The 13,504-nt window shown below is 43.6% G+C and overlaps 1 protein-coding gene across 2 annotated transcripts; it reads right to left on the bottom strand.

Moving 5' to 3' along the window:
• Positions 1 to 884: 884 nt before the first annotated feature.
• On the bottom strand, positions 885 to 10,885 carry Acod1 (aconitate decarboxylase 1). 2 transcript variants are annotated; one of them, XM_028771735.1, is made up of 5 exons: positions 10,787 to 10,885; positions 7,637 to 7,798; positions 6,839 to 6,928; positions 4,893 to 5,098; positions 885 to 2,511 (listed from the first exon to the last, which is right to left on the bottom strand). In XM_028771735.1, exons 1-5 carry the CDS (start codon positions 10,796 to 10,798, stop codon positions 1,515 to 1,517), a joined length of 1,467 nt encoding a protein of 488 aa, XP_028627568.1. In that variant the 5' UTR covers positions 10,799 to 10,885; the 3' UTR covers positions 885 to 1,514. The 2 variants fall into 2 exon arrangements, with proteins under 2 accessions (XP_028627568.1, XP_028627559.1); XM_028771726.1 differs by lacking the exon at positions 10,787 to 10,885 and having other exon boundaries at positions 7,637 to 9,178.
• Positions 10,886 to 13,504: the final 2,619 nt, after the last annotated feature.

Below are 13,504 nucleotides of genomic sequence, written 5' to 3'. Positions count from 1 at the left end.
AGCAGAAAAGGAACCAAGTGGCTCCTGGTCCAATCACACTGGAGTCTTGGCTCCTGAGAACTGGAGGTTAGATCTGTTTTATTACCTGTACTTGGTACCTCCCTTGGTATATATGAAGTTCTCACTATCTCGTATGTTAGTTAAATAACAGGCTTGTGTTTATCTGTATTTCCATACAGGCTACTGTAGACCTTGTAATGATACACAGCAATCAAGGGAAGGGAATAAAGTGATCCCCAAGTGGAAAATGATCCAAACCACTTAAGTAACAGAAGCAAGTACATGTGCCCACCCATTGTGGGGCTCTGATCGTATGAAACATGCTGAAAAGACAAAACTGTATTTTAAAAGCTCACATTGGGCTAAGCGTTGGAGGTGGGCATAGGGACTTATGTCAACTACATGTGAAGGAGTTTTTAGAGGTAATGGTAGCATTCCAAAACTCAGTTATGGCAGTGTGAGCACAAATTTACTATATGTCCTTGAACAGTATGCTTCATGTGATGAATAAAACATCAATAAAACGGCTAAGCATTTTTTTAAAAGAAGCATGTTCTAACAATCATGATTTTACCTAGCTAGAACATTTATTGTTTGGCTTTTGTTTTGTTTATCATTCTGCCTTTTTTTCTTTTCTTCCATTGGATTATTATTTTTCTAATTATATTTTCTACTCCTTCGAACTGAGAGCTGATACATTCTCTGCTGGAGTTCTCAAATGGTTACTCACAATATTTCCCTGTGAATGCTTACAAGTCAACATCTGGAATTAAGAGCCTGTTTTCTGGAAAACACCAGGAATTCAGAAGACATTCAGCACGGTTGCTAGTATGACATCTGTATGCTTTGTAGTTAATATTTTTCATTACTCACACATTTACAACTTTCTTCTTTTCATTTTTATTGTGTCTTCAACTTGTCAAAATTTCTCAAAATATTTTTTTTGTGCCAACAGACTATCTAAGGAGTGAAACCAACCGTGAGTCTTAACCACACTGCTTCCGTGTCCCAGCTCAAGCTGTCTTATCTCTGCAGTAGAGAGGCTGAAACAGAAGGATTCTTGGCTACATACTCAGGGCTATGTGTGGAAAGAAAAAGAGGCACCCACCACTCCCTCAAACCAGCCATTGCAGAGAGGAGGGGTCGGCAGTGCCCACCCTTTCTGGATAAGTGGCGGGCAGACCAGGCTTGGTCCATCTGCTGCCAGATGCATGCAAATTCCACTTCCTCTACATCTGTGAAGTCCCCAGAGTTAATAAATAATTCCTCAGAAAAGATTACAAGCAGACAATAGGTGACTTAGACTTTGCCCCTGTGAATACTCATCAGATCCTGTGTTGTTTGTTTCTTTGATAATAACTTGAAGGTTGTAGGACTGGTTCTACCAAACTTATCGGACAAGACTCCTTCCAGATACATTCATCTGTTTCTGGACCCTCTATCTTACTGTGCTCATTTCTGGGCAGATGGATCGGTAAAGCAAACCATTATTATCTCATCCAGTGCAACATTGTTTAGATATTGGTAAGCCTGGGCAACGTTGTTTGATGGAATGTGAACATGCTGGATAGTTTTGAAGCCTCTTCTTGGACAGAGGGTTCTTTGAGAAGTCTGGTTAGCATGGCACAGTCTTCTAGGTCTTCTAGCTTTTCTACTACCTTTATAAGGCTTTCCACCGTGTCCCTGCATAGCATCTTTGAGGCATTGGCACGGAACTTCTTGTGCAGATCCTCCTGACTCAGAGGTTTCCTCCAGTGACCATAGAAGGTGTCAGAGCGCTCGGTGAAAGTGGTTCCGTCCTTCAGAGTGATGCTTATTTCACAGTAGAGAGTGTCGAAGCTTGGCATGTTGTCAGGAGGATGTTCCAGCTCCACCTTCTTGAGCAACTCTTTCACCTGCGGCCTATTGACCTGCTGGTTGTAGAAGGATGGGACAGTGACGTTACCGTCAAGCAGCATGGCACAGGCCACATACTGGAAGGAATGCCGGGCTTCATGCTCTGAGTCTGGGAAGGGTCTGTTTACGTATTGGACATCAGGGATCCTGAGCACGATTCTCTCAATGTGGTTAGCAGGAAGCTGGGCTGTTTCTGTAGTCACAAGGTGCTTTCTCACCGCTGAAGCTGCATCTGCCACCCAGTGGGTAGCCAGATGTGCCGGGAAGCTCTTAAAGGCCACATCCTGCTGGTCCAGCAGCCAGATGTGGGAATCCAGGCTTGGAAGGACTTTGGGGGAGTAGTTGGCATAGAAGGCACCAAACCCTGACCCCAGGTCCAAGATCTGTTTGTTTCCTTGGAGGCCCAGCATCGCCAGAAACGTGGCTTCCATTCCATGCTTGGCCGCGTTGCCAATATGGAGGGGCTTGGTCTGAGTGGCAGCGTTTGCTATGGGTGCCCCGGCGTGGGAAACAGCAATGGCCAAGGCCTCACGGCACTTTGTCAAGCTGAGACCCAGAAACTTGGATGCAGCAGCCGCGCTTCCCAGAGTCCCCACCACAGAGGGAGGATGGAACCTGGAAGACAAAAGCAAGAAATTCAACGGATGGGTAGATGGATTTTAAAAAAATGTCGTACATGTAGATGATGGGATATTACTCAGGTATGAAGAAAAAGATCGTTAATTTGCGGGTGATGGGTAGAAGTGGAGAAAATTATATTGCACGAGGACACCCATACCCAGGAAGACAAACACCACATATTTTCTTTCATATGTGGATACTAGCTTTGAATCTCTTGGTTAGATAGCTTAACTTTGAGTGTATATGGACGCCAGGACACTAGAAATAGGCCACTGGATATGGTTACCTTAAGGAAGAGAGGGTAGTAAAATACAGGTAAAACAAAAGTAGAGAAGGAAACATTGGGGTTGGAAAGTTTCCGATATGGAAGACCCGGGGAATGGGGGAAATAAGACGATCGTTGAAGAGGTGATCAAAAAGAAGATCATGTGGAAAAGCTGTACGGAAACCGCCAGTCTTCCAGCCCAAGGAGAACAGCCAAAGAGAGGACAGTGGAACCCAAGGGATGAGAGAAGTGGGGGAAACACCCAGAGTCAAGTGGGGAAATGCAGGCTGGGGCTGCCTTAGCCAAAACTCAGGATACAGGAAGACCTTATGAACATCCATTACTTTGTAAGGTAATTAGAATGTATAATATCTTATAAATAAAGGGAGTTTAAAAAAAAGTACTCAGCATGGGCAGACAATGCTTCCAGTAGACATGAGTGATTAAGTGAGGATCTCAGCGTCAGGCAAGGGATACCTCCCTATGAGTTATTGGTCAGAGAGGCCATGAAGGGTCCCAAAACAATTCAAGTTATTGCTAATGCTCTTAGTTACCCATCATAACCACATTGCAAGACCCTGTAGCTGAAGACATCATTCACTTTGGATGCAGGATACAGAGATATCAACCTCACAGTGACCAGGAAATCCATTCCCTCCCCCCCCCTCCAGATAGCTAGTCCCAGAAGGTGCTATGTGCATTGCTGGTGGAAAGAGACATCATTGGTTTTAGCCAGCACAGGACATTGCATGCTGCAACACTAAGTGACCTGTTGGCAAGATTTGTCCATTTGGTGCAATACATAAAAATTATGGGAGTAACCAACTGCTCCACAGGTTTTATATCTGGAGCTGTAAGCCTGGTCAAAGCCCAGGATTGGGGAGAACCCACAATTGGGGAGAACCCACAATTGGGGAGATCATAGGCCCTGGGGAAGGTCAGTGGTTTGGAATCTCCTACAGTTGTTTTGCTAAATGATCACACCACTGAACTGCATTCTAAGTATTTGTGTTCATATCTCTACATTTGTGCTGCTACCAGAGAAGCTTCTCTTTGAAGGAGGCGGCGGTTAATGTGGAGACTTGCAACCGGTCAGTGTGATGATTACAAGTAGTTCTGAGTGCTCGGCTGTTGATGGGTTACCCATCTTCACCAGCTTCCCACTGTCCAAGCTCAGAGAACTTCGAAGAAGATGGTAGGGGGAGAATATAAGAGATGGCAGATGGGAGGAAAGTCATGGAATGTTGCCTTGTAAGCATGACACGTCTGATGCACACACCAGCCCACAGTAGCTGAGTTCCTCTCACAAGGCCCCACCCCTACTGAAGACATGTTGCGGTGAATAAGTGCTGAGGGGGAAATCACTCTCCTCTAAGGCTGTGTCTGCTGGTAGATGGCTCATGCCCCAGTGGATGATCACACATCCATGTGCATATGAGTAGCACCAATTAGACTCAGGGTTACTAATAAAAAATAAAGATAAGATATTCAGCTGAGAGGAAGATGAAGTGGGGACGTAATTAAGTGGGAGAATTGGACAGAGGGTGTGATCAACACAACGAATACATGGTGAAACTTTCAGAGGATAAAAATCCAATTTAAAAAATTATGAGGGATGGTCCAACATTTAAGAGAATGTACTGCTCTTGTAGAGGACCCGAATTTGGTTCCAAGACGTACAACCTGTAACTCCAGCTTGAGGGAAATCCAGTGATACCCAGAGTATTCCTGCATGCAAGAGATAGGAGTCGCCTTGGAGTGACAGACCTGCAAGTTACCTCATGGTCTTTGTAGCTGGATTGGTTTTACAATCTCAAGGGAAGTTTTCGAGATCATTTCCAAATCATATCTCTCTATAGAGTCATGGGGCTTGTTATGCGGCTGAAAACGGTGTATCTTTCAGCTGTAAAGGTAACAGTTTCAGAGCTAGTCTCTAAGACAGACAGCTCTACACAGACAGCTGCTGACAGGCAGGGGGCAGTGTGGCCCACAGCTCTACACAGACGGCTGCTGACAGGCAGGGGGCAGTGTGGCCCACAGCTCTACACAGACAGCTGCTGACAGGCAGGGGGCAGTGTGGCGCTCCTTGATGGGCACAGGCACTCTGTACCTCTTTGGTATGTCCTTGGCTTCCTTAGAGAAGTGCATTAATCGTCCTTGTACTTCAATACCAACGTTGAACGCCAGCAGCAGGTCGAGGCCAGAAAACTTTGGAGTCTGAGGCAGGGCTTCCGATAAAGCTGTGAGGACAGGTAGGACAGCCCCAGAAGGATGGGTGGCAGGGTGCCATGTGTCATCAAAATCCATGGAGTGAACCTGCATGAATAGATACAATCAAACCCCCCCAGAAATACCCTTAAATGTGCTGGCTTTTGGACTGGCTTTTAATTTAGCAATCATCTTGAGAATTTGGGGGAACCTCATTCTCTGAAATTATACCTTAAACATTGACTATTTTAAATTTTTTATTCAAATATTTCAAGTATTTATTTTAATTTTATTAAAAAAATTCATAGAATATATTTTGATCATAGTTCACCTCCCCACCCACTCCCAGAGCCTCCCTACTTCTCAACCTATCCAATTTCATTCTTCTCCCTCCCTACCTCCCTCCCCCCCTCCCTCCCTCCCTCCCTCCCTCCCTCCCTCCCTCCCTCCAGAAAACAAATTGACAAACACAAAAATCAAACAAACTAGAATTTAAAAAGTAAGAAAGAAAAAAAAAACCAAGGTATACAAATTGATATTGTTTGTAAATGAAAAATTGGTTTGTATATTAGCCACACTTAAGGGTAAGCCCCGTGCCCAGCAGTAACTGGTTGAGTTTCTTAACCTCATGGTGGGACAACAGTTGTCCCTGCTTCTCTGTCAAAGAAGAGCAGGACCTTGGAGAGTAGCTAGTGATTTTCTGGAGGATGCTGAGTCCAACCTTGGAGACCAGAGCTCGTGGGAAGATCTATGCACTCCCTCACAAGTCTGCCCTTCCTTCTTCCTTTATCTTTAACCAGGACATATCAAAAATTTAATATTGTTTATTATATTTTGGGCCGTATATTTTTTGTGTATCAGTCATGAAGTGATTTAAAGGTTTTATCAAAGCTGCAAGAACAGCAAAGAGCTCTGGAGCCTACATTAACGATTAAGTTGTATTTTTAAATGATTATTTTATGGTCTAAGGTTTGGTCCTTTTTTTTATCTAAGCCTTTTAATTTTTTCATATGTGAGACAGTAATAATCAGAAAGTTGTTTAAATATAGATTTTTATGTCTATCTGATGTGGCTGGTGTGTTTTTTTATGCCTGAAGGAAAATTAGAACTTTTCATCTGATAGATAATTTTCAAGCTGTTTCCTGTGTATCAGGGTTTTCCTGTGTATGAAGAGTTTTCCTCCGTGAGACGAACCCTGCCTGATATAATTGAGTTTCCTTTCTACAAAGCGATGCATACTGTGGCTTTACTTCCATTAGTCTGAGTTGCTGTCCCCACAGAGTGAGATGCTGTCCCCACAAAGAAGTTAAAATAACTCTTGAATCCCAATATATTCTCTCTCTCTCTCTCTCTCTCTCTCTCTCTCTCTCTCTCTCTCATACACACACACACACACACACACTGTCTTGTAGGCATTCCCTGATACACAGGAAACAACATAAAAATTATCTATCAGATGAAAAGTAATTTTTCAGTGAGAAAATAGAAACAGTATGTGGCCATTCTTTCTTTCTGAATAAATACCTGGTGATTGATACTGTACAGATACTGGGAGTCCCAACAAAAGGAATCAAGAAGGCATTATGTTTGGATATCAAATTATATACACATCACACTCTTTTGGGGCTATGTCCATTCAAGGTCCAGAATTATAATACTTTATGAGTGTTTTTTATATCCTCCATTTCTTCTACTGTATCATTTGTGGGGAAAGTACCACTTTATTGTAGAGGCAGGAAAACGAGGAGGAAAGACAGACCACCTCAGATTTCTGAACCTCAGCGATCTCTCTCCTGCCTCTGGAGCTATAAAGATTTAATTAAAGAAAAGACTGACAGACTTTCTTACAGCAACGCCGTTGACAAAAGCAGCATATGTCGGTGGGAGCCTGAAGTCTGGTCGACCCCAAACGGTGCTGGAGGTGTTGGAACTGTAGATCTGGAACAGAAGAACCAGTTAATGCAAGAATATACTGAGTTGGCACTCCGAGAGTTACTCTTCATCTTGGAGGCACCAAGTCAGGCCTCACCGGACCCTTGTGAGGGCAGCCCAGCTAGTGGGACCTCTCTCTTCCTTGCAGAGGAATAAACAACATTAACCTTGTAAGGGGAGAGGACATAGATCTGCTTATCCCCGAGTCATGATCTAGAACTCCATGCAAGCAAGTCTGAACCCGCTCTCATTTGACCTTGGGGTAAATATTGCGGGTGGGAGACGGGATGACACACACCAGGGACGTGCTATCGAGAGTACCAGCCGTGTCTCCTGTGGATATGCCCACTTTCTACTCAGAGCGCTTAGACTTTTCTCCAGGGGATAGTTGCATGAAGAAGCTGTCTGTGGTAATTTCAGAAGTGGAAATGTTCACTTCTAATTTTCGGGTTGAAATGTACTTTTAGTCATAGAAATAAATAGCTGTGAGGTATTGCCGAAGAATGGCATTACGCCTGACTTAATAGTGGATAGGAATGGACTTTAAAAATGAGAGTGTAAGAAAGGGGGACTGATACAAATGTATGGGACAATGCTATACACGTCAGATGCAGTCAAGCTAAGTGGAGCGAGTTGAAAAGAGGTACAGACTTCAGGAGTACATCTGCGCATGCGTGTTTGTTTTATCTTGAAAGTAAACTTTGGACTTCTTACTTTACTATATTGGGTGACTTTATGGAACACTTCTGTGTCTGTTCCCAGGAAACCAACGCCCAGAGAATCCAGGATCATCCTCTTGCTCCTCTGAATGATACCTTCTGTCAGGTGGTTCACTTTCAAGCCGTGAATCATACTGGCTAAGCTCTCTGTGACAGACTTCAAAGAGAAAAAGGTTAGAGCATCGTGCCCACTCTGTATCCACTCACTTATTTTGAGACTTCCTGGTAAAGAGATTTCCTCCATGAGACGAAACCTGCCTGATATAATTGAGTTTCCTTTCTACAAAGCGATATATGCTAGGCACCTACTACGATAGGTGTGAGGAGATGGAAATACGCAGTATTTGCCCAGTCACACTGATAACGCGGTCTTCTTGGCAGATGATGTCAGCAAAACTTGATAGGAGCCTAGACAGAAGGCAAGATAGAGGGACAACTGTCCACGACGTGGGGACATCTGGATGGGAGGTGTGTTTGGATGGCTGAGCACTGCCCTTACTTGATTTGCGTCAGGTACGGTAATGAATGTCCCTCCCACGTACATTGTGCGTTGTCACCCTTTGGGATGTGGAAATATGCAGGCTGGTGAGCGCATGACAACAGAGGTGATGGAGAACAGTGAAGGGAAGCCTAGACCGAGGTGGGAGGAGGAAGGAAGGACATTGTGGTTTGCGACCAATGCATGCAGAAAGTGATGAAACCAGATACAAGCCCTCAGGGCAGGAGGATTAGCATCTCCAGCCATTATCAGAGGACTTAGCAATTCCTTTAATTATCAAGCTCTTCCATGCACAGGTAATAATTTTGATTCTATGTCCCTTTGAAGGAAAATATAATTTAAAAATAGCCAGCTGGGAGGGACTCTCGAATGCCTAGCGTGGTGGTTTTTAGTGAACTATTTAGTAATTTTCCTTTGTACCTCTGATAATCACATTATTGCTTAACTTCCTTTTCACCTCTGACTGGAACATTGCTCATTTACAAATAATAGCAAGAACACTTAACAGATTGGAGAATATGATGGGTCTAAGGTCTCTCACTCTGGAGTCACTGTCAAAGTAGAGACGCAAAATGGAACCGGCACCTACAATAAAATCTTCCACCATCGCTACCCACCAGCCTTTTTTCTCTTCTTTTCTTTTTTCTTTCTGAGGCAGGGATTTTCTATATGGCCCTTGCTGTGCTGGGCTCACTATCTAGTTCAGGCTGGCCTTGAACATGTGACAATTCTATCTCAGCTGTAATCTCATTCTTAGAGTCTTCAGATTTATAGGTCAGATGGCAACTGTCGTTTTCAAAAGAATAGAACATTTCCTAAAGTTTTTAAAGCTTTGACAGAAAAACCAAGAGTACTGGAGTAGGAGAAAGCAGAAGAGGAGACGGCCAGGAGAGCAAAAGGATACTGCAATGGATTTTCTGGATAGAGCCAAGGAAGACAATAATACTGCTTTTCTTTTCTTTTCTTTTCTTTTCTTTTCTTTTCTTTTCTTTTCCTTTCTTTTCTTTTCTTTTCTTTTCTTTTCTTTTCTTTTCTTCTCTTTCCTTTTCTTTCTTTTTTTTGTTGTTGTTTTTTTGTTTTTCTTTTGTTTTGTTTTGAGAATGCAAGAACTTTATTCAAAGTGCAATGAAACTTATTAAGAGCTTAAAAGATAGGGAAAACTAAGACACCTCCCCCATCAAACCCAAGAACAAGCACAAGGAGGACTCTTTCTAGATACTGTGGTGAGAAAGGAACGGCTATCTTCCTACTTGACCTTCTTGGTGGTAACACTGGGCTCGACCTCCAGGGTGATGGTCTTGCCTGTCAGGGTCTTCACAAAGATCTGCATCCCACCTCTGAGGCGAAGGACCAGGTGCAGGGTGGACTCCCTCTGGATGTTGTAGTCTGACAGGGTGCAGCCTTCGCCCCTGACCAGCAGAGGCTGATCTTTGCAGGCAAGCAGCTGGAAGATGGCCGCACCCTGTCAGACTACAACATCCAGAAGGAGTCCACCCTGCACCTGGTCCTTCACCTCAGAGGTGGGATGCAGATCTTTGTGAAGACCCTGACAGGCAAGACCATCACCCTGGAGGTCGAGCCCAGTGACACCATTGAGAATGTCAAGGCAAAGATCCAGGACAAGGAGGGCATCCCCTCTGACCAGCAGAGGCTGATCTTTGCAGGCAAGCAGCTGGAATACTGCTTTTCATACTGGTAAATATTTTGATAAACATTTATATGCAGTAGAAGAGGGAAGGAGGGAAAAGAACTGACTTAATAATCACCATCTGGCTTGATTTCCAAGCACCAGTTGAACACTGGATGAACAGCAGGTGAGGAACAGCAGCACAGACCCCCAAAGCATGAAGATGGCATTGCTTATGTGATTTATGATGGACCAGTGGGCTCCCCTGACCTGAGAGTTCTGAGCATGCTCTGTGAGCCAAAGAGCAAGCCGCCCTCCCTGCCCTCGAAGGGAAAGATCATAAGGGGGACGGTAGCTCTGCTCAGATTCCTGTGTGTCATACTTCATCTCCAAGTCAAATGTTTTGCTGGCGTACTTGACTTTATGGCAGCATTTGTGTATCATTTTAGTAAGATCCTGCTGGTTGTGGTGGCGCACGCCAGTAGGATTTGCTGAAGGGGGCAGAGGCAGGAGGATCATGAGTTAGAGTAAGATCCCATGACTAACGTATAGATTAAAGCAGAGTATGGAGTCATTTTATAATAAGTGTCGGGAGCCCTTGTGAGCTCCCTGTGCACAGCTCTCTAAACTGCCAAACCACTAAGTGAGGCCATCCAACTTAAAAAACCTACCAGGGGTCCCACAGCGAACATGAGAGCAAATAGATAACTGCAGATATGTTGTGCTCCTATCCCACAGAAGACACACACAAAGCTAAGAGGTGGAGCTTCAGTGACCTTACAGTGCCTTAGTCTCTTGTTAGGAGTAAGCAGAGGGACCACGTGCGTTATCTGTCAAACACTGACGAGAAGCAGCAGGTAGCTAGCTCATCAGGTGGCTCAGAGGCCATGAGAAAAGTTAAGATGTCCTTTCTGCAGCAAAGCAGATAGCTAGTAAAAGACCAACTGATTGCAAGAAAGAAAGAAAAAGAATCAAACCAGAAAAGCAATTTAGACAAGCTCCACCAAATGCTACAGTACCTTGAGCATCATGTCGTTCTGGAGGGTAACTGGCTCAGGAGTGAACAGCAGGAGCAGTTGCTGGCTGTGTGCCTTTAGTGGCCCTGTGCCTTTATATGTTGTCATTCCCTCTAGTGTAGTCCCTTTCACTTTTGCTTTAACCATGGAATTTCCACCATTTCAACACCTCCCCAATGACCTCACTTCAACTTCCTTTGTAACGCTGTATAGAGAGCTTCCTTACAGACAGAGAATTGATGAGAGGGGTGTTATAGTAGCCATAATCTGATGATTCCTCACAGATATAAGAAAAAATTAATTTATAATTAAAGGGGATGGACTGTCCTAGCTAGATGCCATAGGTGAGAAGAGTGACCACTCTCTTTACTAGGCATCCTACTCCTGAAAACGTATAAGGAAATATCAAGAATATGATAGAAGAAGAAATGTCCCCAGATCTAGAAGGGAAAGGAATAACTCACAGTGGCCTCCTCACTGACAGCCCACTGTCACCATCCAACCATCAGTCACCTTCTGGGAATGATGCAAAAATCCTTGGCTGTGTCTTATCAGACTTAGAGCCTGCTTGCTAGAAGGAAATTCATGCCTGGTACTGTGAATGAAGCCATTAATTACATCATAATTTCAGAGCAGATAACTGAGAGGTCAGTAATGTAGTCAATAAATACATCATAACCCTAGAGGTCATTAACCCTAGAGGAGAACCTACTACAACCATTTTCCTAAACCTAGTTGCATTTTAAATACTTATCCACAGACAAGTGTAGCTCTCGCCCCTCATCAAAGATGCTTCTTTTTACAGTAGATGGTAACTACCACAACTATCTACAACTGGTCAATGCAATGAGTAAGTGAGCATGGGGTGCCCAACCCTAACTGGTATACCAACAATGAGATCCCTACACCTAAGGCTCAGAGATAGTTGAGAAAGAGGTGGTTATAGTGTAAGGGCCCGAGAACCAGAGTGCCTGCTGCAAGTCAGTCCTGTCTAGACGTAACAGAGAAACCACACCCAGGAAATGTCAACAATGTATTTGCCCAAACAAGATCTACATACTAATAACAACAACGGACATGCTAGCACGGATGGGGAAATCTTCTAAGTTTCTCCCCAAATGAAGAGTTACAGGCAGCCAGTAGCTTCTAAGAGCAGGAGCATTGGTTTTCTCCAGCAATGAGCTCCTTGATGCTATCCAATGAGAAGTGGTCAATCCTAAACACATGAACATGCAAACAACATTAAATCGTCTCATTAGGATACATATGTATATGCATGCATTATATGTTATATATGTGTGCACATGTGTGCACATGTGTGTGTATGTGAATAATAACTAAAGAAGAGGCCATGAATTTGTGAGGAATGGTAGCCAGAGTTAGGAGAAGGAGGAGAGGTGGAAATACATAAAGAAAAATCTCAAAAAGTTAATTGAAAATTTTTAGATATATACCACACAGACACATGCACACACACACACACACACACACCATTCAGGTATACACATTTGAACAATCAGAGACTAGCTGGTTCAGTGTAATAGAGGAAAACTGGAAAATAAGCCTTCACAGATTGTTCTTTGGAGAAGAGACAGAGAGGAGAGAGAAAGAGAGAGAGAGAGAGAGAGAGAGAGAGAGAGAGCGAGCAATTTTTTCGTGCAACTTCTTGGACTACCCAAGATGCATTGCTCCAGAGACTTGTAGAGATTTGCAACTCAAGCCTTCAAGACCTGCCAGAGACAGGAGGTATGCTATGTTTGTTACCCCTGTCAATGATCACTCTGCAGCACTGCTCTGCCAGGGATTGCTGTTGGCTAGCAAAAGCCCCAAGAGTGTTCAAACTGTAATAGTTGCCAACAGTCTTTTGGCTGTCACCATGAAGCCTGGTGTGAGCATAGGGCTGTAACACTTATAACTTCTGGGCTAGGTACCCTGAGGCTTGTTGAGAACATGCAGCTATAACACCCACAATCTTTCTTAATTTGCACCCCAAAGACTATTGAGAGCATAGTACTGTAGCCCTGACATGGTTGGCATCCTGCTGCCACCAAGGATCTCAGAGGACCCACTTCTGTGTTTGAGTTCTTACTGTCCTCTTTGAATTGTTTCAACATGGCAAATACAGTTTCCTAATTTTCTGTTTGCTGTCTACTTACTTCATTATTGCAAGGTGTGCAAGTCAGGAACATGATACTGGAGAATTAACCATCTCAGCTGGTGAACTAGCTGGAAATTCAACGAAAATTCAATGATGAGAAGCCTCCGGAAGTCAACAGGAATCATTGCAATGAAAGGAACATTTTTGAAATGTTGAGAGAGAGACGGACTTTGTGATGCTTTTGTTGTTTGGAGCATCTATGATTTTTGTTTCACTGTACTTCTTTAGAGCAGATCACGTGCTCTGACTCTATAGGGCTGTCTATGTGTTCACTGGTGTTTTAAGTGTCTAGCTCAGGCTGAGAGGGACTGTAGGATAAAGAAAGAACTTGGTGACCAAAAAGATCAACAGCTTGCCTATGAGAAACAGTTGTGGTTGCTATTGTTTGGTCCTAGAAACCACAAACTATTGATTTGTACGACAAGAGGGTGATGAATTTATTCATTTGTCCATAATTCAGAAAGACTTCCATCTGGAGATGTTGGGGATTTTCTTCTCATTGTCCCTCATAATTGATTTAGCTCTTAATGACCCACTTTTATTGAAGAGTCTTAAATTTAAAA

Source organism: Grammomys surdaster, unplaced genomic scaffold (assembly GCF_004785775.1).
Source record: "Grammomys surdaster isolate TR1022 unplaced genomic scaffold, NIH_TR_1.0 65, whole genome shotgun sequence".
Taxonomy (NCBI): Eukaryota; Metazoa; Chordata; class Mammalia; order Rodentia; family Muridae; genus Grammomys; species Grammomys surdaster.
This window is presented reverse-complemented; position numbering and strand designations above follow the sequence as displayed.

What these genes read in the sequence shown, in the direction of transcription:
- Acod1 (XM_028771726.1), bottom strand. Translation starts at nt 7,885, where the DNA reads ATGGAGGAAATCTCTTTACCAGGAAGTCTCAAAATAAGTGAGTGGATA. An exon ending in CTTTTGTCAACGGCGTTGCT is followed by an intron (nt 5,099 to 6,838) that starts GTAAGAAAGTCT and finishes CTATTCATGCAG; the next exon opens with GTTCACTCCATGGATTTTGA. An exon ending in GCCAAGGACATACCAAAGAG is followed by an intron (nt 2,512 to 4,892) that starts GTACAGAGTGCC and finishes TTTGTCTTCCAG; the next exon opens with GTTCCATCCTCCCTCTGTGG.